Raw genomic sequence first — 24,459 nt, 5'->3', positions numbered from 1 at the left:
TTTAGTTTTTGTTTTGTCAGCCTTGTCACATTTTTACTACGGACATTGCTGCTGCTAGGGAAACATGCAGATTGTGCTAACAGTGGAACATTTGATTAACAGTATTTGGTTTATTTGAAATAGGTGAACCTAGTTCTATGGACTATGGAGCAATAACATACGCCAGTGGGACTCTATGTGAGGTTAGTCTGGGGATTGGGAGGAGGTTAATCAAGTTCTACTTGGGACCCCAACAATTCTTGGGCTGGCCCTGTTCCTGAGGCTTCCAACAGCAGGAGTGTGAGGTGTGTGAGACGGCCTGCTTCTCTCAAACAGGTCTTGTGTGTGTGTGCTATAGGAAACAGCACCCACCCCCGTGCGAGAAGGCTGTGGTTGGCTGACAGACAGACCTACTGAGCACCACTGCTACTGGAATAGTCAGTATGGACACACATACACACACACATGTGCAGAAAGACACACAAACATGGTGTGTCTGCCCCAGTGACAGAGAGTAACACACCACACGTCCCGCTATGCTTCTATGAGCAAAAGATTTAGAAAGTGCAGTTATTGTAATACTATCTCTTTCTATTCCTCTGCGTGCTTTTCTTCCTGGGTGTTTCCTCTGTCCCAGTCGTATACACTCAAACACACACTCTTTCCCTCCTCATAGATCACCATATCCGCAGAAAAACGATCCTTCAGCACCTTCAGCCTACTGTGGTAGTAAGCCAGCATCCATGCTTGCTCACTGGAGGACATGTCAGCGATAACCCGCCCCCCCCCCCCCCCCCCCCCCCCCCCCCCCCCCCCCCCCCCCCCCCCGACCCCACACTCCCTCTCCTGGAGCCCCCCGGAGGGCGCGTGGGGCTGAAACACGGTGAGCTCTATTCCCGGAAAGGTGCCTGTCCCGACAGGACAAGCGGGCCCTTTAATGGGCGTCTACGGCCCGGTATAAGGCCCCCACTGTTGGGGCCGCGCCGCGTGCTGCAGCACAGACATGCAAATATTTCCAGTGGTAGGCCCAAATGGAAAACACAAACACGCAACATCGAAATTAGCTCTGAGAGGGAGGGAGGTGGACAGTAGAAAAAAAAAGAGAGGGAAAGCCCAGTCTCCTAAAATGAAGACGCACACACACACACACACACACACACACACACACACACACACACTACTCACACTACTACCTACTCACACACACATACACTTGCTGAAAAACACTGTGTGCTGATGAGGACAAACATGTTCATGTGTTCCCCAGATGTGCCCTGAGTGTGCCAACACACTCACAGTACCTATGTTCACTCTCTTACAGTAGGTGGGTACTGACTGCACGGACTCAACATGCTGCATACAATCAGCTACAGTATCACGAAACTCAGCTCATGAATCAATACACTGAAGTAATCCCTTCACACGAATTATTGAATTTACTTACAAATCAGCAAATGTTATATTATACTATATGACTAAAGAAAACATTTTAAACTCTTATAGAAATAAGAGTTAGAAACCTAAAATATAGATAGAGAGACAGACAGACAGACAGACAGACAGACAGATAGCTCTCAGATAGATAGATAGAGAAAGGAAGAAAAAAGGGTCAGAGCTGCTCTGGTGAGTCAACACCTCAGCTGTTGTTGCACATGGCTTCACGGTTAACTTCTTGGCTGAACCCGGGCAGCTTCTTCTGCCAACCAGCCCCAAACGCCATCCTGAGGCTATGGTTACACACTCTGACGTCCACAGAGGGGGTCCCAAAACCAACCCAGCCTGCTGGCCCTGAAGGGTTCAGCTGTCGTCCCTCCCCAATGATGTCAAAGCAACGTCGGAATGACGTTGGACTCATCAAATCAAATCATGTGAAACGATAAAAGTCTCTCTATGTGTGAGAAAGCTATGAATGATTGTATCACACACACACACACACTCACACACACACACACACACACACACACCCGCACACACACACACACACACACACATCTTGCAGCTTAGCTCTGTGTGAAAACAATTTTTTTCCGTGGTGTTAATTTAGTGAAGGTAGCCAAAAGCCCTCAGGGCTCTTGTTTGGACCGGAACTTTTATGTATTGCTTTATGTGATACTTCGGCACATACATGAACACACACATGTGCGTTCACACTTACTGGAAGGTGCGGCGCAGGCAGGGATGGAAACTAGAGGAGGCCCCCAGCCCTTCATGTTGTAGGCCGACACCTGGACATAGTAATAGGTCCCCTGTAAGGACAGGACACATGACAGTTAAGGCACCATATACACATGTATGTGTATGAGTCAGTGCATCTGCTTGTCTCGTGCTAGGTCGCTGTCTGTCGTCATTTCAGTGTGTGTGTGTGTGATGGCTCTGTCTGTCTCAGTGCCCAGTCTGCAGACAGCAGGCCTCTGTCTCTCCTTTCTCAGCCAGATCAATCAAACCAGCCACCGACACTTCCTGACCTCGCCTTGACCCCTGTCATGTGACAGGAGTGAGCTTTGGCTGGCAGCAGGGGTCTTAAAGGGGGGGAAAGGGTTTCTCTCACACAATAACAAACAACCAGTGGAGCGTCCATTTGTCTACACGCCCGCTTAAAAATGCCAAACATAAATCAGGTGGCAGGCTACCAAGCTGCTCCTTCCATCATCTTGGAGGCTGTTTTGCAACTGTTGCTTATGAATGGTCAGGAGCCAAGACTTTCAACAAATAACAAATAAACTGTGTTTTCCAATTTTCTCCCACCCCCTCAATCATTTGGGATTGATGGTGACTGAAACTTGTGTGGAGTTGGATGTCTGTAATGAAAGAAGAGTCACTTGGGAAATGCCTTCATATGTCACCGGAGCGAAGCTTGCGTGTCAATACAATCAGGGATGAATAGCTTCTAAATTTCAAATCAGTCAGTACCAACAGCTGGAAAAGCTAGAGCTTAGTGGTTCTTTGTGTAGCCTTGTGTCACCCATAAACTACCAGATAATACATGATTATCTGACTTTCAAGACAATGGGTTCATACACAAACGGCGTGATGTGCATGGGGAGGATAAAACAACGTGGATAGATGTTCTATCCAAACCCTCAAAACAAGTCTCTAATGTATTTCTAGTGCAGCAGCTCCTGGTGTTACCTTTTGACAGCGTCACCTATGAGAGATTTACTTCTGTATTTTGGATTCTGGATAGATGGAATCATCATACTGAATATAACAGCTCAGACCGTCAATTATAAAGAGGAGACAGAGATTCTGGCAGAACTTACAGAAGTGAGTCCAGTGATGTTGCACTGTAGCAGAGCGGTGTCCTCCACCACCATCTCACCTAGCAAAGGATTTAATAAAGGAGCACTGCTCCAGCTCACTGCAAATACACACAAACAAAAACAAAACATATGTATTAACTTCAATATATACCGCAAGAAAAAAATAAATTGGTATTAAAAATGCTTGTGACTCCAGGATACGCTTGTCATCTGAAGCGGTGGGACGAGCACGGTGGCTGACCTTTGTACTTGGTGACCACAGCAGAGTTGACACAGACAGGTTCCTGGAAGTCCAGCCTCAGACTGGTGCTGCTGCTGACAGACAGGCGAACGGCACTGGGTGCGTCTGGAGGGTCTGTGAAGGAAGACAGACAGAATTATGGCAAGTAAATAAGTGGAGAGACAGGCAGGTAAACACAAGCAAACACACAACCCGTCACTGTGTATTATCACCATTAGAATGGAGCGAGCCCATGCAACTGGCAGCTTACTGTAATGACATAATTTAGTCCTCCTGGTCTGTTGCACAAGGCATCGCTCAGTTTCAGAAATGGGAAAAAGTTTTTTAAAAAGCGTCAGGTCAGTAATGGAATAGACTATCTTCACAAATGAATGTTGACTCAGTCGAAACTGAGAAGAAGCGAGGATGTCAGTGATTGTGATTGTAACTGCACAAACATCATTTTGACACAGAATAACAAGGAGGGAACGAGCTTTTTTTGCATCAAAGTGCAAATTTGGATGGAAGGGAGGAGTGTGTGCGTGTGACTGAGTCTGCTGTCGGGGGTGGCTGTCTACCCTGCCACTAAGCGTGTCATGAAAAGCCTATAAAGAATTAAAGCAGGAATACAGGCGTGTTATGTTTGCACACACACACACACACACACACACACACACACACACGCACACACACACACACACACACACACACACACACACACACACACACACACACACACACACTCTGTCTTTTGCTCGGCTTTTCAGTGTGGAAGCCATTAACTCGGCCCAGACAGAATGCCAGCAGAGAAAAAGGGAGCAAAAAAAAGAAAACCAAAGACGACTGCTCGTCTTCCGAGCCTTACTAGCATGCTCGAAGCCTGTCTGCATGCGTCGGAAGAGCCGGTGCCTCCACTCCCAAGCCTTTAGCTGCCTCTCCCGGTCAGAGCCCTCCCGCTCACCAGGACCCTCGCTCCGAACCTGGGCCTGAAGCTCCGAAACCCGCTGCTCAGCCTCCTGCACCAAGGTGGCCAAATGCACTGCTCGGCCCTCCAGACTCACGACTGAGAAACGCGTGTGAGAGACAGTGAGAGAGAGAGAACAGTCAACACATGCATACTGTGTTAAATGGAGAGTTTCATCACCCTGAGGCACGTGTGACTCCAATAATTCAAATCTACTTTGAAAATCCCCAAAAAAATGCTTTTATATTCACACATGAAGAAGACAGTCGGTAAAAGCAGCTCAAAGCTAAGCAATGGTGGATTATACATTTGAGTGGGCTGTTTTTTTCAACCAAGATTCAAAGCGTAAATGCAAAATACTGTGAATCGACGATAGTGAAAAACATCACTTTTTTTGTCGTGTTATGTTTGCACAAGTTTGTAGTTTGCACTACACCATTGTGGATGTTTTCAGGAACAAAACATGTGGTCATCACAAAATCATTTACTAGCATAATTAGAGAAGTAAATATTGTGTTGGTTTTACTTTGATCAAGTGCACATGGCTATGCCGATATTGCAGTGGCCTGCAAAAGTGGCCTACAAAAGCAACTGAAATTGCTTTTGCGGGAACTCTTTTTAATGTCTTTGTTTGCCAAAATGCTGGCAAATTCCTCAATAAACTTCGTTTTAACTAAGCAGTCCCTCTTTAGGGATGACATCACCGAGAAAATGACACAAAATGCGGCAATGAAAGTGAGAGGGACAAGAGAGGGAGGAGTATTCTTCTTCTGCGGTTATAAGGGAACGCAAAATGGTGGGAACGTGCATAAGCATCACTTTAAACTGCCATTGTAAAAGTATTTTTCTGCAAAGCTTGTGGAAAGAAATGTGTATAAGTCATCTATTTATATCATATGCCACAGCCTCACGCAGTCTCCATCAGAGGAATGTTTTTCTGAGAGCGGGTTGGGTGTTACTAAAATGTGAACAATGATGTTTACTTCAACAAAACCTCTAAAAACAAAGTTAGTTTCAATTGATCTCACATAATCCTTTAACTGAAGTTATTTTATGAAAATGAGTGGAATTATCCAAAGCATGACTGTGTGGTTAGTGATAGTGGCTGGTGGTGGCATAACGCGGACAGATCCCTTCGAATAAAAGTATAGATCAGGTAAATGTAAAGCTGTTAAGGTGAAAAAGGACAGTAGCACACTGTACTGTACTTCTTTGGTGGCTGGTCAGTCTGGGAGTGTTTGGGACTGGTGTGTGTCTGTGTTTAGTCTGTGTGGTCTGTGTTTGTTCGTTGTAGATTCCACTGTTGAGCGTTAGATTCCACTGTTGACAGTAAGTTTAAAGCCCCGTGTCAAAATGTCCATCTGGGTGTTTAATTCTGCGGCTCTCTCGGTGTCTCCTCAGTGGCTGTGAGCTTCTCTTTGAATCCGGGCGTCTCTTCTGGGTGTCAGTTTTGTTGTTCTCTTCAGCCACTTGTGTGAAGACTTAGAGGCTGTCTGTCACTTTTGAAACAGGTAATGCCATGCTCGGGGGGGTTAGGGTTAGGACTTAAGTTGCATTTATACTCCGGGACGGATGGAAATATCTGCTAAAGGTCCATTTTGATTTACATTTCCAGGCCTTCCAGGGCTGGAAACTGGTCCAGATGCTGTCACAAGTGTGTACGTGTGTCTTGATTTGTCCTTATTTCACATGGAGGCTGAGACCCTCTACGGCACATTAAAGTGCCTTTGTCCTATTGAAAAGCCAACGAGGGATTTTATAATGCGAATATGAAGTTGCTTTGGAGAATTTGTTTGATAGTCTTCATCTGCCTTTGTCTCTCTGGTAACCACACGCTGTGTAGTCAAGCCTGTCAATATCAATAAGCATCAGAGTCAATCCTTTTCAAAGCTCATGGAAGGGATCTGCAGCGACTTTGATGTCAACTCTCCTCAGATGGAGTTTGATTAGTAGGTGCTTATGAAAATAGAAGCCTTTACTTTCCTTATGTGCTGTTGTTCTCTCTCTTTCTTTGTGTTTCAGTCCTTTGTACACACACACACACACACACACACACACACAAACACACACACACACACACACACACACACACACACGCACACACACACACACACACAACTCACTTTCTCTCATGAGCTATTTGAGTTCTGGAGAGAGAGCACAATCAAAGAGTAAACTTCAGTAAACATCACTTTCCATTCAAGTGTTTTCAATTTAATGATACCTTTATAAGACGCCTGGCTCAGCTCTGGAGAAGTATGTGTGTGTGTGTGCGTGCGTGTGCGTGTGTGTGTGTGTGTGTGTGCGCAAGTACAAACACAAACAGCCGAGGAGCCTCACTGGCGAGTTCTAATCATTAACAGAGGAAGGGAGCGGGGCTCAGCGGATCACAGACAGTGCTTATGAAGATGACTAATATTGCATCATGGTTACCACCCCTTCATCGCATTTAATATGTTTTCTCTGCCAGCACACAACAGAAAGAGAGAGAGAGAGAGAGAGTGTATGTGTGTGTGTGTTTGGTCTGTAGCATGCGGATGACTGTGTTCCTGGTATGCACGAAGAGAGATTGTGCTATTAGCTGTGTGTGTGCATCGTTGCTTCGGGCAACACCTGCGGTTGCTTTTCGGAAAGCAGCTGATGTTGCCGTGGCAGCGGCTTTGACGTCCACATTGACAGTTGAATCCCGTCGAGAGGCCGTTGACGCCCCGAACAAACTCCGTCTGGTATCAGTTCTGAGCCGTGCTAAAGATTGAAATCTAAATAGGAAAAGAATGATGACTGATCCGTCGGTAAGTGACAGATGTGGTTTTGGGGCCTCACTGGCGTCATAACTTGACAACTACTTTTGGCTTTTCCATATATCACACACGATTTGATCGGTGAAAGCATCGGGCAAATCGACATGCTTCCTGCTCAAAGCCAAGGTAGCATTTGCTATGGTATGATTCATGTGAAGACCAGCCAGACTTCAAACTAAAGAGCTGTCAGACTTCACAAGGAGAAATACGATTAAATACTGAAACGTTGCTCTTGTTAGAGACATCGTGGCAACCCCTGAGATGTTGGATATTTTTTTACAGAAACAAAATGAATTGAGCTACTTGAATCAATTGAATGTTCTAATTATCTTTGTGCGTACAGACTGTAACAACAGGCTTTAATAGTAGCATTAGGCAACTTTGTCGACCTCCCTTTCAATCAGTCACAGAAAGTGAGCACACTCCAGCAAAGTGGGTGTTTGTGATTTGCAGTAAAATTAAAAGAATTATAATTTGCAACACATTATAGTGACATGACACTACAGTGCGTGCTACTCTCTACGTGATTGCCACATCAGATGCAACTACGCAGCAAGTGAACTAAACGGAGTACGTCACAGGCTCTGTAGTTTAGATTTCTCCCATTAACATTGAAATGATCCCCCCCCCATGTGACTGTGTTGGTGCTACAGGTATACGTCGCGCTCCTCTACTCACAGTGGGGGCTCTCCTTCGCACCAGCTCGCAGTAGCAGATTGGCCATGGGCACGTTGTTGGTCATGATAGCGATATCGAGCGGCAGGAGGCCCTCACTGTTTGGGGTGTTGTGGTCCAGCTCTTCCAGACTGTACTGGGACAGAAGCAGCTGCACCAGGTCCAACTCCTGGTGCTCCACTGCCTCAAACAACGCTTCGTTACTCTGGAACTGTAACACAAAGAAAGAGAAGTTTAAAAAAAGAAGCTTAAGTTCTGATGCCTTTTTCTGTCTTGCTCTACAATAGTGAGATGGGTGGGTGCGTGATGCTACTACCTGAGGCTCTCTTACTTTCCAAGTCTATATGTTTCCTCAGGATATTTTTAGACTACAATATTCCTGGGCTTATTATTTTTTCCTTCCCCGTCTCTCCCTGACTTACTATGGTGGTTTTGCGCAGCCTCTCCTTGTCTCCTCCCCGTCCTGACACCACACTGTCCTCCAGGGCAGGGGGGTTGGTGCCCACACGGAACTTTCCAGACAAGTTGCGGTATAGGCGGCGAGCCGCGCTTGGCGAGGACAGGCTGGCCGACTTGCGGGTTGGGGCCGGCTGGTGGGCCTGCTCGGCCCTCATGGGCTGCGTCATCTTGGCAGAGTCAGCCCTGGAGGAGAGATGGATGGGTGAGAGACAGGAGGGATACTGCAAGCGAGAGAAAAGAGCAGACTATGGCATTTTACACAGAACATGGGACACAGTACTTCTCCAATCCAAAGAGCTTACACCCCTAGAGAATCTCACTGCACTCACAGACACATGCTAAGGTTTAGATTCTGGCTCTGGAAAACGACAATGGCAATAGTGGTTTCAGCGCCACGGCATCGGTGACTCACACTCTACCATATATCAGCTCTGCATATCAATTGTGGAAACACATTTAATGCCTAGTGTTGATATAACAATATGTATGGCAGTGCCTGTCCATATTTTTGGACTGTGACAATTTAAAGCAATGAAATGCCCACTGTCAACAGCTGACCAAAGACTTATTTTGCCTTTTTTTTATAGCTATTTTGATTATCAGAGACAAAAACCTTTACATAGTTCCTGGGAAGGTGGTTCAAACACCTGGCTGAGAACCACTGATCTACGGCATGGTGATACATTACACTGATCTGCCAGATGGGCACCATGCTGGCATTATCAGTTCTCAGTCACAGATGCCATATGAGTCAAGCTGCACTGGTGATGCCAGCCTGGTAGCCGGTTTGCCGGCGCTGCTCAGTAATGTCACATCTTTCTGATTTGCTTCAAAAGATCAGTATCTCTTGCCACTGGTGTCTTGGCTTCTCTGGTATGACGACTATGCCGCCCCTCTCCATTCTGCCATGGGAACTATGTAGATGACAGTGAGTGTCTAGGGTGAGTCTGGTACGTGGCGTTCACACACCCTCGACTGCTGAAGGAAATATCAGCAGGACTCTACAGGCGATGGTGACAGACTCCGTGACAGGTCCCAACGAACACACCAGAGAGATAAATTAATTCTTTCAACACCTTCCTTTTCTCTCTCATCTCCTAACATCTTAGGAACTCGTTTCCCTTCCTATCATCTCTTGCCCTCTCTGTTTCATTGCTCTGTTCCTTCCCTTGGCTCTTGACCTTTCACTCATTCCCCTTATCTACTTGTTGCCTCTCATATACCTCCCATCATCTCCCACATTCTGTCCCCCCCCCACACTAATGGCTCTCTTCTTACCTTGATTCTACTCTGAATCATCTATTCATTACAGTTTGACAATAGAATAATCTTTCTGATCTTCCATTCTAGCATCACAAACCCACTTGAAACAGCCATACTTAATTAATTATGATACCAGTTCTTGAAAAATAAAAAGATTTCGATGGGAACTGAAAGTCATTAACTGGTTGAGTAAGTAGGTTATATAACAATTTTTGAGACATTAATGTTCCAAAATAATTAGAAAAAGAAGATATTCGATTTGGATGGGAGCTGAGACATCTTTTAGCCGACCTAAAAATACTTTTCAGTTACAAAAAGATCACGATGTGAATGCCTACAGCAGTCAACATGTTTGTCTCGAGCCACGTTTCCCGCTCCAGTCCTTGGAAAATGCTTGCTTGTTATCAGTCTCTGGAAAACATCATCGGTTTAATACCGCAGATGTAAATGTTCTTAAAAAGCAACGGGCAGCGAGAGGTGGAGGAGAGTAAATAAAGCTTGAGTTACGTTGGTCCATCAGGCCATTTGCCAGGAAGTAGCACTAAGGCCAACAACAGATTTGTCAAGGTGAGAACATCTGTAGGAAAAATTGTATTTATACTCATGCTCCGCTATGGACGTGTGAGCCCCCCCCCCACACACACACAAAATCCCTCCCCCAACACATGCAGTTCGTACAACAGCTGACGGCGGCCAACATAGTAGACTTTAAAGCAGCTCCAAGCCCCCGCAACAAGCCCTTTTTCACAGGGCCTATACACCTAAAATACCCACGATCCCCGTCCCTTCCCGCTCCGTCCCATCCATCCCCACTCCATCCCGTAATAGAGGCCTTATTTTAGACATCCTCGTGTTCCCGGCTGGGCCTAACCTATTCCAGGGTTCCAGATAAAGCGCGGCAGGTATTTGGAATCATTTTTCCATGGGCCTGGCCCGGAAGATAAAACAAGAGATATATTTGTAACGCGTGTTGGTATCCCATTTCAAAGAGAAAGCCCATTGGAATCCAGCCCCGGGCTTATTGTTATTTGCCTGAGATGGAACAGGCAACTTTTTTTCTGTCGGCAGGATGGTGCCCTATCACTCCGTGACGACATTAGGGAGCGTGTAACGTGGTGTAGGGCGCGTGTGTGTCTTTACTCTCAAAGAGATGCTGCATCCTACACGTGAGACAATAATTACACAAAAGAAAGAGAGAAAAAGCAAGACAAAGTGTTTTAAGATTTTAACACTGATTTACAGCCACACATCTATCCATACTTGATGGCCCTTATGATAACGGCATTCTTTTGACACCTTATCTAATCAGTGGCCCTGGCAGCCATAATTGCAGTCATCTGCTGTCAATAAATGCTGACAATGACCATGTCTTGTAGACACATATTTAATGAACATCCATGGTTAGAGCTCAACCTCAGGGACAAATCAGTCCGAGTTTCCTGTGACTGTTCACAATAAAAGCCACCCAAAGTTTCGCTTGTGAGTGCTTTAAATGTGAACTAGCATTAATAGGAAATGTTCGGTTAGCATACAGCTCTCATGCAGCGTTTAGGAAGAGTGCAAATGGCAATGCTGGATTCCTGTGAATCCCTCGTGTTTAGGTAGGCAATTTGAATCCAGCACAGGAATGGCGGACTCCGCCACTTATGATTAATAATACTAAATAGAGAGGTAATTGTAGAACGCAAATACATTGAATAGCTATTGCTGAAAACAATGCTAGTATCAAAAATAGGGTCTACCGCTGTTACAATAACCTGAATAAATGACTAGAGATTCAAAAGCTCCAAGATATCTCTCTCACACACACACACTAAATCTATGCCACACAATTTCCTACACTTTTACCAGGTTTGGGAAACAGGAAGCAGTTGTTCTGGGAAACCAAAGTCTCTTCCAAAAGCCAGGCTTCATGTTTGGCCCCCGATCAATCCCACATCAAATAAACCCAGTCTGCAGTGAGACTGCATCAGTACCGACAAACAATCAACACCCCCAAACTGCAAACACGCATACACACACAGCATTCCCTTTATTAGTTGTATCGGCATGTTTACACAAACAGCTTAGTCCTCCAGACAGTGAGTCACATGTAAACAAAGACTACATATAAAATCTGCAGACAGAGTCCAGACAATTACTGCCTTAAATTCAAGATGGGAAAAACCTGTGACTTAAGAAAATGTAAAAAAAAAGAAGAAGAAAAAAAGTTGATTCCCAGCTTGCAGAATTTCCGAGATTTTTGTGTGAGCTAAAAAGCAGCCGCAAGTATGCACATAACAGCTCATAACAGTTGTGTGCAGAGGGAAATCTCAGAAACCTTCAAAGCAAATCTGCAAACTGACAGCGGAGTGGAAAATGTTGCTTAGTCTGACGGCTCACAGTTTATGTTGCAACATATAAATTACACAATCAAGAAACAATGAATCCTTCCAACCTGTTGTCAACAGTACGGGGGTGACCACACACACACACACACACACACACGTCTGATTCAACTGCCAATAAGATTTGATTCCCAAAATACTTATCTTGGTGAGCTAGCAATGAAATCATCCACAGGCCTTAGACACCTAGCCCATTCTGTCAGCTTAATTGTGTTTGTCGGGTTTATAACTTAAAACTGAATCACTATTTTAAATCAGTTCATTGTTCAGCCCTACACGGTAATGCAGAAATGGTTCAGGCAAATGGGAACTTGAATGGGAGCCGAAAATATGTTCTTGGCCAGAGCTTCTACAAATATAGATAACTTTATTCTAAACAATGGAAAATGTCTTTGCAACACCCACCCACACTAAAGCACGTTGTGTCGCATAGTGGGATACCTACAGGCATGTGTTTATGTGTGTGTATGTACGGTATATCAGCATGTAGGTGCCAGAGAAAGACATTACGTGGACTGCTGAACAAATTAGCAACGGCAGCACACATTAAGATATTTTGATAGTGAGGCACGACAATACATTTATGTTAAAGTAACTAAAGCACACAATGCAACCATATTTGTACAACTACGTTTGTCCCAAAAAGCTTCAAGGCTTGGAGTTGTGTAGAAGAAACCTTTTACATCAATGCTCTTGGCCAAAACTAGTTTTAATACCACCTTTCTCCTTTTACTCTTGCCTCTGCTCCATCTCCTCACCCAACTCCATCCTATGCTATTCCATCACAGTGTGTCAAAAGGTCTCTTACTATAGGTCAGCTGTGTGCTGACAGGATTCCCCTCCTCATACCAAACTTCTCACCAGTGGCTAGTTTACTGCCACGAGAACACATATCATCCCTGTTGTATGTTGGTGTGTGTCTAATCGTGTTTATTACATACAGGCACAAATGACCATTTATATTAGCTGGCATGTATTGTATCGTTTGTCTGCATGGTTTAAGTCCCACAAAATAAACAAAGAAGTGGAGCTCGGTTTTATGGATAGAGAGAGAGAGAGAGAGAGAGAGAGAGAGAGAGAGAGAGAGAGAGAAAGATGAAGAAAAGGCAAAGAGCGGCACCAGAAGGACAGTGCTCGCAGAAAACAGGGTGGTGGGAGTCAGATAGGCAGACAGTGAGAGGAGAAAGTAGCACACACACCCACGCACGCACGCATGCACACCCCCACACACGCGCACACACACACACACACACACACACACACACACACACACACACACGGAGAGAGTACGCTGGCTGCTCTAAATGTGGCTTGTAGAAGGAAATTCTGAAATCTGAGTCTTGGCACCAGACAGGCTGGAAGCAGGCAGGCTGCTGGACGCACAGAGGGAGAGGGAGAGACAGCGAGCGAGTGAGCAAGAGACAGAGGGAGAGAGAGAAGGATGGGGGGGGGGGGGGTATTACAAGAATTCATATAGCTATCCCCTCTGTTTGGCTCTTATCAGCTTATAGGCAACATAAGGCCATGCCAACCCCTCATGCACACTAAGTTGAGATGGCAACATAACAAATGCAGACATACACACATTAAAACATACACATGTACAACCCTGTGTAGAGATTTCACTTGGTTTTACATCCAAGCAGGCGATCGGAGTCAGTCTTACGGCTCTTTGGGGTCATATTATACGGATGAGACTTTATTGAGGGATGTATCAGGTGTGTGCACGACTGTATTATTGTTTCAGCGGTATACATTTGCTAAAAACATCCCCTTTTCACTTTATCCCCAAGCGGTTCTACAGAGCGAGATGCGGATAGATATTGTCCTACCACTTGTGCTTTTGAAAAGTGGTAGACTGGCCTAAACACGATGTACCCGATCAGCCGTTCACATGGACTGTGGTATTTAAATGGTGCTCTTTCGATAACAAGCAGGAAACATCAACCAGCCTTTTGCACCACAGGCAGCAGACAGCACAACTGATGCCAGACAGGATAAAGCCACGGACTCCACATTTACATCGAGACAATATTTTTGCACTGTTGAGTCATCCAGTTTTGGTAACACACTGTCCACCGTAGCCTCAACTTCCTTCTCCTTGATAAGCTGGGTGTGCTGAGATAGTGCTCTTCATATCACCGTTGTTCTGAGGTGGTATGTATTTGTCCTCTCTCCTCTGTGTGTGTGACGCATGCAGCAAAAATCCCAGAACGTCGGTTGACTGTGGTATGCTTAAGTCTGTGCTAAGATCCCTGGTACTCAGGTTGGCGTGTTCACATCTGCTGTTTGTCACAGTTAGTCAAAAAGTAACTGAAGTGGAAAACCCTGAAGGCATTCTGTTGTTACGTATGCTTTCAATTCATATGGACTCGCTTTGAAGTGTGAGCTGTGTGCATAACTGGAGGCTCGGAACAAACTCTGGACCAGGTATATAATATAGAGTACTGCATGCTCTCACTGCCCTTTTATCTTTAGCTCCTATTTACACGTTTTTTTCTCTATCTCCCCTTTTATGTTGTCCTCTTCTCCTCACTTTCCCTCTCCTTCTCCCTTGGGAGAACGGCAGAGAAAGAGTGGGCGGTCCGCTGTATGTTTAACCTTTGAAGTGGGCCTGCTGTGCCGAGCAAGGCCTGCCACCTGTTGGCTCTGTGTGTGTGCATGTGCTGTGTGTGCACGCAGAGGTAAATCTCTCTAATTTTGATGAGCAGGGACAACAGCGGAGTCACCATGGGGATATGGCGGCGGACAGCGGCCGACGTTCTCAGGAGTGGGGGCGGGTGCTTCCAAGGTGGGATCACGCAAACACACACACACACACACACACACACACACACACACACACACACACACACCACCCCTCCTCTGTCAGAGGCTTGGTGACACCATGTCTCCCACGGCGATCGTGGGCCCAGCCTGGGTGGCTCCAGGCCCTCTGTGTGTCTCTCAGAGTGTGTGTGTGTGTGTGTGTGTGTGTGTGTGTCACACACCAAAGGGGTCCCTGCCTGGGCCGCCATATGCCACCCACCCAGCCAGGGAGAGGAGAGGGGCGGGGGCGACCCCTGGCCGCTGAAGCCACCAGTTGGCCCATTCTCTCAGTCACACGCCGGCCAGGCGCCATGTTTAAAGTCCCACGGCTGTTTATCTGGGATAGGGATGGAGGGAGGTGGTTGGCTGGGGGGGTTTAGTCTCCTGACTATGATAAATCCTTTGTAAAAAGGATAACGTGCGCTCCTGATTAGGATAGATGGATGGATGCTTGTGAGAGTGGAAAGAGTAGCAGCCTGTTACTGCATGATAACACAAACTCATCTGACAAGTGTCTGTATGTGTGTGTGTGTGTGTGTGTGTGTGTGTGTGTGTTGTTGGGATCTGGCAGGAGCGGGTTTGGTTATTAGCAAGTATAAAAATGAAATGATTGATATTGATACAATTATTCACATCTATAGGATTATTAATATAGATTAATAATAACGGGGCACCACCCTGGGGTCAGGGGCCAATAACCAAACTGTGGATAAAGTCTCAAAACTGGTGTTCACTCAAAATGTCAATACTTGAGGTACGATTATTCAGAGTGAACAGTGAAGGGTTGAGTCCGAGCACTGACAATAACAACCAGCTATTACTACGACACATATGCACAGAATAATCACAGAAAACTGCTCCTTAAAATATGCAGCAAAGTACATAACTGCAACTTTATCACACAGAAGCCCGACTGGCGAACTCAGGTGCGGCAGCCGAGACACGGATAAAACACAGTCTAAAGTTAAAGAATAAAGTCGACTTTATTTGTGGTGACGGATCTAAACACAACAGAGCTCAGCCTCGTGGAACAACATGATTACTGTCCCGGTGGGGCAAAAAGACAACTGGGGATGGACCCAAATGCAGATAGACACGGGGAGCAGAAAGGATGGTCCACAGTGATTTTAATAAACAAATGTCCAAAACAAAACTTACTTGCCAGGTGAGTACAAAAGTAATAACTAAAAATTCATCAATGGTCCATTAGACCCCATTGTGAAATTGCTATTTCTTATGAAGGGAGTCTAGACACGTACGGTGGTAAACATCTAAAGAACAATGAGCTTCATGGACCCAAACCTGGACGGGTGGAGGCGGGTCATGTCAATCGGACACAGAAAAGAAAAGTTTTAAATTCAATAACAAAGGTTGTGGCGTAATCTGATTGGGTGAGGTAAATGGGGGAAACATTGTCAGCTGATTTAAAAAAAAAAAATCATAAATAAGAGCAAGAAAGTGCAAAGAATTCCTCTGGCTTGACATCAGTAAGTGAGTGAGTAAAACTCTTTGTTGAGTACACTGACGTGGGTCTGGAGGTCTGTACCTGAGCTTCCTATCTCAATCTGTAAACCATTTTCTCAAGACTAGTTTTAAACCACAAACCTCATGGGTCCCCAGCCGATTTTCTTTCTGCCTCTGACCCTGAATACAACCCTCTCTCACACACACACACACACACACACACACACACACACACACACACACACTCAGAGAAAGTAGGCAGAGGGGTGTACTTTCCCCAGCTTCGGTTGTCTTTTATCAGCTTATGAGCAACACATGGAGCTACGCTAACCCTCTGACCCATTGGCTGTCTGTCTCTGCACACACACACACAGAAACAGACACACACAGACACCACACCACATTAACGGGCTTTTTTTCTCCCATGCTCTCTATTTCGTAACCTCTCGTCTCTCTTTACAAATCCACAGTCCAGTTTTCAGAGCTCTTCGTCCCTCACTCTAGCTGTCTCTCTCCATCATCTTTTTAATCTGCCATTTCATCTACTTCATTCTCAATTATTCTCACTCTCTCCCTCCTCCTCTTCTTACCTATTCTAGTCCCCACCCCCCAACCCCGACTTCTCTCTTTCAGTCGCCGCCCTCCATCCCAACCCCCTGTCTCTCTGTGTGCTGAGTTGAGGTTTGGAGTGGAAACCAGAGTATCAAGTAGGAGACACACAGGACAAGAGGGAGCCAGCCTCATAAATCTCCCTTAGTGCGGCCCACAGCATCCAGAGTCAAGAAGACACTGTGTGAGTGTGTGGACATCTTGGAGCGCATGCATGTACGTATATTGTGTGTGGGTGCATGCATGTCTGCAGTGTGCACATAGGTTTTTCTGTATACGAGTGCCTGCGTGTACTTGATCTACTTCATTCGTGTGAGTGTGTAATGTGTCTGTGTTTGTTTGCATGTGTGTGAGAGAGAATACCACAAGGCCTATCCAAAAGCAGAGAGGTAAGCAGAAATGCTGCTCCCTTGTGTGGACTGGAATCTATAATACCTCATCTCGCCAATAACTCAGTCTCAACAACTTAACATTACGGGCCAAGAAGCAGTTGAAGTCCAAACTCAGCAGAGCAGCTAAAAACAGTTTTGTTCTGAGGGAGAATGTTCCTGATATATATCCTAAAGTGTTTGTCAATAAAAAAGCTATTAATAAAAGTCTCTGGGCCGAAAATATTACTGAAAGCCACTGATGAAAATCAATGGTATATATTTGTGGTGATGAAATAAGTAACACCTGACAAGAAGTTCTGATCTCTAATATCCTTTTTGCACGTGATGTGTGTACATATAGCATGTAGCATATAACTACACTATTTATAATGTATTTTCAGTGAAACCGTGAAAAATAAAAAAACTTTCTAGCCCAAAATTGCATCTTATCTTGAACTATATCTTACTCAAATACCGTTTTATACCATTTATATGTATGTGTGTCAAAGCTTAATGTCATTTTAATGCGGCCAGAACGCAGAAGTAAAGAAATGTGACATTCCAGCACAAGCTGGGATCAGTTTCCCGCTGTCGTGATCTTTAACAGGGTGCTCTGAGCAGAATGTCTAAAAAGACAAATTATCGGGATCTATAACCTCCTTTTTTTTGTCCCTCTTGTTTGAAGTGACAGCTCTCAGCCACAGAAGAAAGGAGAACAATCTGAAGGATGAAAGGAGGAAGAAAAAGAAAGAGTGGGGAATATTAAATCGAATTAGAACCAAACGAGGCGAGTGGCACACCGTCTAAAACCACTTTACACCCGGGCCCCTTGAGCATTGCCCTCTTTTTTTTCCACGAACACTTTGGTGATTCCTCCATGTTCTTTTTTTTATTCCCTTTGTGCTCAATTCATAAGGATTAGCACTTGGTAACCCCCATTCCCCCGTTACACACCCAACTCAACACAGTCCTAACTATTACAACGTGTGTTTGCTCATGTATGTGTGTGAGCATAAATATCAAGGAGAGAATCAGACATGAGCTTCTGCTGTGTGTGTGTAAATATATCAACTACGGGAAGGGGAAGCTGGTTTCTCTCCTGGCATCGAAATTAGGACGTCATCCGAAGAGTGCTGTCAGCTCCGAGTTATCCCTGAAGACAGGGTGGCACCAGACAGAGCAGCGGGGCCTTCAGGGGATGGAGGGGTTATACTGCATAACCACACACATCACAATAAGGTACTTACTGGTGTGGGACCAACTTAAAATTAGATTTTTTTAGTTAATTTATGAAGTGGATATGGTTCGCGTGCCGATTGCTAGCACACGTTGATGTTTAAGTACTTATGTATAGAGTTCCCTCTCCAGGCGTACTGCGGGGGAACCGTTATGGGAAATAAAAAACGGCTTGGCCGACATACATGGCTGCCTCTCCATTGTACTCAGGGGTTTTGGCAAAGGGCTGGAACTGCCTCTCTGTCACTATGAGAGGATATGGAAATAAAGACTTATTTACTAGCCCTGTGCTGGAACACAACCAGTGTCCCTTTATAGCCCCGGTATTGACTCTCAGACTCTACTGGATGTCTCCCGTGTCCACGTCATGCACAAGAAACCAGGCAGCAACTATACCTGGCAGTGGGAAACCGACCGATAGGCCGAGTGTATTAGTTTAGATATTGAACTTAATGGTCTCACAATGCAAACAATTCTGAGTGACATGAAGTATCAGCAGCGGGCTAAGGAAAAAATGAAATCCAGAACTATCGAAGCTCACGAGGCCACCATTTTTACCCAAAGACGTAACCAATCCAGATTGTAATTATTCATACTGATGGTTTCCTGGAGAAAAAACCCACCGAAAAGACCCTATCAATATTTTTTCAGCAATCTTAACAGGCAGAAAATACCCTCTTATTTCCCCTTTAGCACTCCCTCTCACCCCCTCCTTCTACTCTTTTCTCCACCCATACTCTAGAGGCCATTTACTATGATTACCAATAACAATAACACCCCCATTATCTTTTATTATCGCATTTTCCCAAAGCCCTGCCAGCTCTCATGGACTTTGATGAAGCTACAAAACGGCTCCTGTTTCAAGCTTGTATATGTGCAGCCTTGGCTAAGAACCCCCTTAATGGTCACAGGTTGTTTGGGTATCTGACTTGAATCGACGTAAACGGCAATGGTCCACTAAATAGTTGGTAAAGTGTTAAGCCACCTGAGACTGCTTTACTGCGGAGGGCTGCTGGTCTCCAGCTCGGTATTTAATATAATCCTTCTGTAACTTTACTCTTACACGTTTTGATTTAAAGAGTGAAAGGAAGGGGGCAGTGTGCAGATAAACATCATTAAACCTGAATTTAAAAGTGTTGATAACGCTACATTTCACTTTCATTAGAGGCAAAATACATCCCAGTGCTTTTTACAGCCTCTGTCTCAGGAAACAGAAGACTCACTGAGGCATCAACAGTTATATAACAGGTATCTATTTACTAAAGATCTATCTCAACTGTACTCTTATTTCTCAGTGAAGAATTCAAAAAATGCAACTGATTCAAGGGGCGTTTTCAAGACACTACTAAGCGCACGTGTTTCCCGTCGACCGTGTTGATGACCGTGTGCATTCCACAGAAGCCTTGCTGGTCTTGTCAGGAGCTGGACCGACCTTGTTTCACCTCCCAGTAGCATGAATCAGCCCTCAACCTCCAGTCTCTCCTCCTGGGGTCCCTTGTTTATTATGTCACAAAAGACCAGTCACACTCCTGTAACGGCGCCTCGCCCCGGAGAAAGTCAGAATCCAGCTGTAGCCCCCCCCCCCTCTCGTAAATGAGCATGTCCAATCTACCCACTGTGTTTCATTAAAACCAGACTACATCAATCAGGGCCTGAACTTTAAAGGCCAGGTCCCCTCTCCAGCAACATGGGAGGAAAACACGAAGCTGTTAAAGTAAAGGACCTCACACTGCACGTACACTCCAACGCGCATACACTTAACACCACATTTCTGCTGGCGGACCACACATCGCAACGTCAGTCCGAGACCACACAGTAGGTCTCGTGAGGCCGACAAAAGACCTCGTAAGACCTCACACCGGGCCCTCGCATGATTGGATGGGACCTCAGAGAATCCCACACCTGTAACTCCACAAACCGCAAAGTAACTCCGCTGAAAAGCTACTGTAGTCCTCACACAGCAATTAGAAACCTGGAAACTGTTTAGACCTGTGACTGTTTGGACTTTTTTTACTTGACAAAATGAAGTGCAAAGGAAGTGTAAGATCCGCTCTAACCTGGGGCTATTTTCCCAATGGTGAGAGAAGTATAAAGGAAGAGCCAAGAAAACATAGCGGGAAGCTCGGGGGGGGGGGGGGCCAGACGGACAGTCGGCAGGACGGATGGGTAGATAAATGAGTGGAGGCCGCGCAACAAGAGGGGAGACTGGGAGGGAGTCACATGGGTGGGGAAGGGAAGGCAGCCGTGTGATGGAAAGCTTTCAAACTCCTTTCATCGGCTGCCTGAGGATTGGAGCTTTACAAGAGCAAGATGAGCCGGCGCCACTGGAGCTGCTTGGCGCTCTCCAACGAAACCCAGACGCAGCAGAGACAGAGCAGGGAGCCTATCACCACTCCTCCCACTCTCTGACCCCGCCCCAAACACCAGCCGCCCAATCCTCATCAACCTCAGCCTTGATACACAGACAAATCATAGCAAGGCCCGGTTTTAGTTTCAAAGATTCAAATCAAAATCCTGCGCCTGATGAAGTCTTATTTCATAAGATGCACAGTCTAAGAAGCTAAAAGCCTGAAGTAGTGGAGGCCGAGCACACGATCACAACCTTAGGGATCGTGAAATAACTTGATTCAGCAGATTAGGAGATGGTCTTTGGTCTTACCAGTCCACACTTAGAGATCGTCTCCTGTAGGATGAAGGTCTGTCCGTGGAAGTCTTCTCTCCTTTGGCCACACGCTCTTTGAGGGACAGACGATGGGTAAATTTGGAGATCCCCGACTCTGACCTTGGGGACAGAACAAAAACAAACGGATCAGAATAAGACTCTATGGACTGGATCTTCGACAAACCTTGTGTCCTGCACCATATTGCCTTATCATACATTACACACTCTTGCATAGAAGTTCAGCAGCAGGTAACATCAGTGCCTTTGTTTCAGCATAATGAATTAATAAGAAAACACACAGAGGGACTGATATCCGTACTGTGGGTTTATCATCTACAGGACGACTGAAATTCTCTGCCAAAAAACTCAAAATGTTCAGCCAAGGTTAAATGATGCTGGAGAACACAAAGGTCTGAGTAAAATGGATTCCCTTATGTCTTAAACTAAACTCACTAAACTCAGTTTTGCAGAAATCCCAATACTCAGTGGACATATAGTCCATGAAGTTGATAAACAGTGTAAAAATGCTGCAGTTCCCAGAGGAAACATTGGGTTTCAGGGAAAGCCGCATACTTCCTGCCTAATTTTCTCCAAATCTTTTTCACAGAAAAAAAGAAAAGAAAGTGAAGTCACACATTTTAATCCTCTACTGGGCTGCCAATGTCCCAGCTCAACTTTTCGTTCAAAATTAAAAACAGGAAATGTAATATTTCTTCCATTCCAGTCTCTTTTGATGAGACTCAGCTTTGCAATATTGCTGTGATAACAGCGGGGACTAATTAAAACGTAATAATATCCTCTATCAAAGAGCCGGAGGAACGTTGCCGGAGCACAGAAGTGATGGAGAGTAAAAACTCACAAGACGTTTTAAGCAAAGGTTTATATAAATGTAGCCAAAGTGAATAAAAACCCGTGGATAACTTTAAAGGTAAGTCAAAGGACCAACAATTCATAATTTAAGGAATTTCCTTCTGGTATTACCAACAATACATTCAATGATGCCCGAGCATGGTGCGGCATTCTTCGCTCACCTAATCGAACACACGTGCTGTTTCCATTTCATTATGAAATGATAAAACATCCCTAATAGTGACTCATACGTACTCGCACACATCCATAGACATCCTCTCAACCTGAGCCAAAAAGCGTTTTAGTCTCCATGGTGAGTGCTGTTGGAGACACAATGCAGCGATGGCTGGGTTGAGGAGAGCACAGACTACTAGGGTGCGTCCTGCCACTCAAAAACAAAAGCGTGCGTCTGCCATCGCCGTCGTTAGTTTACGTAAGATGCTACAGAAATAACATTTCACATGAGGCTTTGATAAAAACAGGATTGATGTAATCGTACACAATAGTTCATGCGGTTGCTTTGATTGCTGAACAGTGACATGGATAAATGACAGTGTGGCGATGCGTCCAGATTCACCTAACTCAATTGCCAAATTGGCATAAATGCTCGTTTTTTTTTTAGCATTGATTCATGACCTCGCATGAGTAAATCATACATTCTTGGCCAGAAGAGGGCTTTACTTCATGAAGTGGACAGAAGGTCTGAGTGCCCTGTCATGTCTATGGGAGACAGATCAGATCTGGGAGAATGATTGAATTGGATGGAGACTTGTAAACGTTCCCACAGGTGTGAATAAAAGACTTGAGGGACCTTGGATAGTGAAACCCTTTTTTTAAAGTTAAAGATCCATGCCAGCTGGGCTTTCTGCTGCCTCGCCTGGAACATTTTCTGCTCCTTTACGAACTGATATCAAAACCAATGTCACGTAATAAGATTGCTTTATTGCCAAAATTCGATTGCATCCGTCTCTCAAAAGTACAGGCAGAATCCATGTCCTTGACAGGCATCATCAATCAAAGTTCTCCGAACACCAACCTAAAAAACAAAGGCAAACTAGAAGAACCGCCTCACGGTTGTATGCCATCACAAAACAGTCAAGTAACAGTTTTTGTCCATGTTTGTCCAAAATGCCATCACTTCATAATTTGATCCTTTTAGACATTTGTGCGAGTTGTTATAATTAGCATAAGAATTATTGAGCTACGGCCACAGTGGCCTTGATCTTTGACCACCAAAGGGCTCCACACTGCACACCAAAACGTTTTTTTACAAGTGTGCGAATTACAATTTCACGTGGTCGCATTAATGCGAGTGCATGATGATCATTATGGAGCAGACACGTCCAACCACTGTCTATTTGATCTCCGCCTCCAGAGTCTCAAAAGTCAACTTGACGAGTGATCGTAGGGAGGAGGGTCCAGCTTGTCAGAGCCGCATTTGTGCATGCGGAGTGGAAATGCTTTCCTGCTCGCTCTGTGTGCCCGTGTAAGGTGCATGCGTCTGGTTTTTATGGACGCGGGTTGAGACAAATTAAGTGCCATACACGTTTCGCCGGTTACACTCATTTTGTTTGTACTGGTGTTTCAAAGAACAGCATAAAGGCCATGTGAGTGCTCGTAACTTGGCTCGCGCCACGCTGCCACACTCTAGTATTAACACAACTTTAGTCTGGAGCCCTGCTGGGCACAGAATCAAAGCACCTACACTTTACAATGAATATATTTAAGAAAAGCCTTTCTGTCTATATTAAATGGGGACACATTTTACTCTTGTTGCACATTCTCTCACGCTGCAACAACCGATTCCTCGTAAGACCAGCTGTTGCACTATAAAGACGATGTGATAAGCTGAGATGAAAATACAAAAGTTCTCATTGAAAATGACCTCATGCTATGGCTTATCTAGTAGAACAATTCCCCGGTTCTCCTGCCTTCGTTCCCACTCCTACACCCTCAACTACTGTTTCCTGACCCCGCGCCAGCTTCTCCAAAGAGTCGGTTGACCTCGAAGACAAAGAGGCATATTTTCCTGTATGAATCACACAAATGGGGTGTGGGATTCTAGTCACATGGCAGAGCAACCCCTAATTGATGGTATTAAGTTAGGCTGGGCTTCTTCTTCAAGGGCTTTTAATTAAATTATAGTAGCACTGCCCTGCGCATGCCAGCTACTGACGACCATTGATGCTAATGTCCCTTTCCATGAACTGTATATTTCACAGATTCATAAATAGACCACAGGGGTGATTCGCCATTGGTTGTTAATAATTGCATAGATCTAATATGTTTGGCCTATGCCCAATAGTTACATTAAAAGTTGCCTGTAAAACTTCAAACAAACTTTTGGATCAAACGCATGACACGACATGACCATAGGATAATGACTTCAATGCCATGAAAACACATAGGATCATGGCTTCAAAGACACGGAGGGGGGGGGGGGGGGGGGGGG

The 24,459-nt window shown here is 45.1% G+C and overlaps 1 protein-coding gene across 3 annotated transcripts in view; it reads right to left on the bottom strand.

Annotated features, from left to right (window-relative positions):
* ankfn1b (ankyrin repeat and fibronectin type III domain containing 1b) overlaps nucleotides 1-24,459 on the bottom strand; it is a 115,684-nt gene that overhangs the window by 11,937 nt on the left and 79,288 nt on the right. For all 3 annotated transcript variants that reach the window (XM_031843820.1, XM_031843819.1, XM_031843821.1), the window contains 7 exons: nucleotides 21,156-21,278; nucleotides 8,322-8,541; nucleotides 7,903-8,110; nucleotides 4,325-4,522; nucleotides 3,481-3,594; nucleotides 3,240-3,337; nucleotides 2,135-2,225 (listed from right to left, as the gene is read on the bottom strand). In XM_031843820.1, coding sequence (XP_031699680.1) covers nucleotides 2,135-2,225; nucleotides 3,240-3,337; nucleotides 3,481-3,594; nucleotides 4,325-4,522; nucleotides 7,903-8,110; nucleotides 8,322-8,541; nucleotides 21,156-21,278 — 1,052 coding nt within the window. The remainder of the gene's footprint in view (nucleotides 1-2,134; nucleotides 2,226-3,239; nucleotides 3,338-3,480; nucleotides 3,595-4,324; nucleotides 4,523-7,902; nucleotides 8,111-8,321; nucleotides 8,542-21,155; nucleotides 21,279-24,459) is intronic.

The sequence above is a fragment of the Anarrhichthys ocellatus genome, unplaced genomic scaffold (genome assembly GCF_004355925.1).
Source record: "Anarrhichthys ocellatus isolate YVR2014 unplaced genomic scaffold, GSC_Weel_1.0 scaffold4, whole genome shotgun sequence".
Classification (NCBI taxonomy): domain Eukaryota; kingdom Metazoa; phylum Chordata; class Actinopteri; order Perciformes; family Anarhichadidae; genus Anarrhichthys; species Anarrhichthys ocellatus.
Note: the sequence above shows the minus strand (reverse complement) of the source record. Positions and strands in the feature narration are given on the sequence as shown.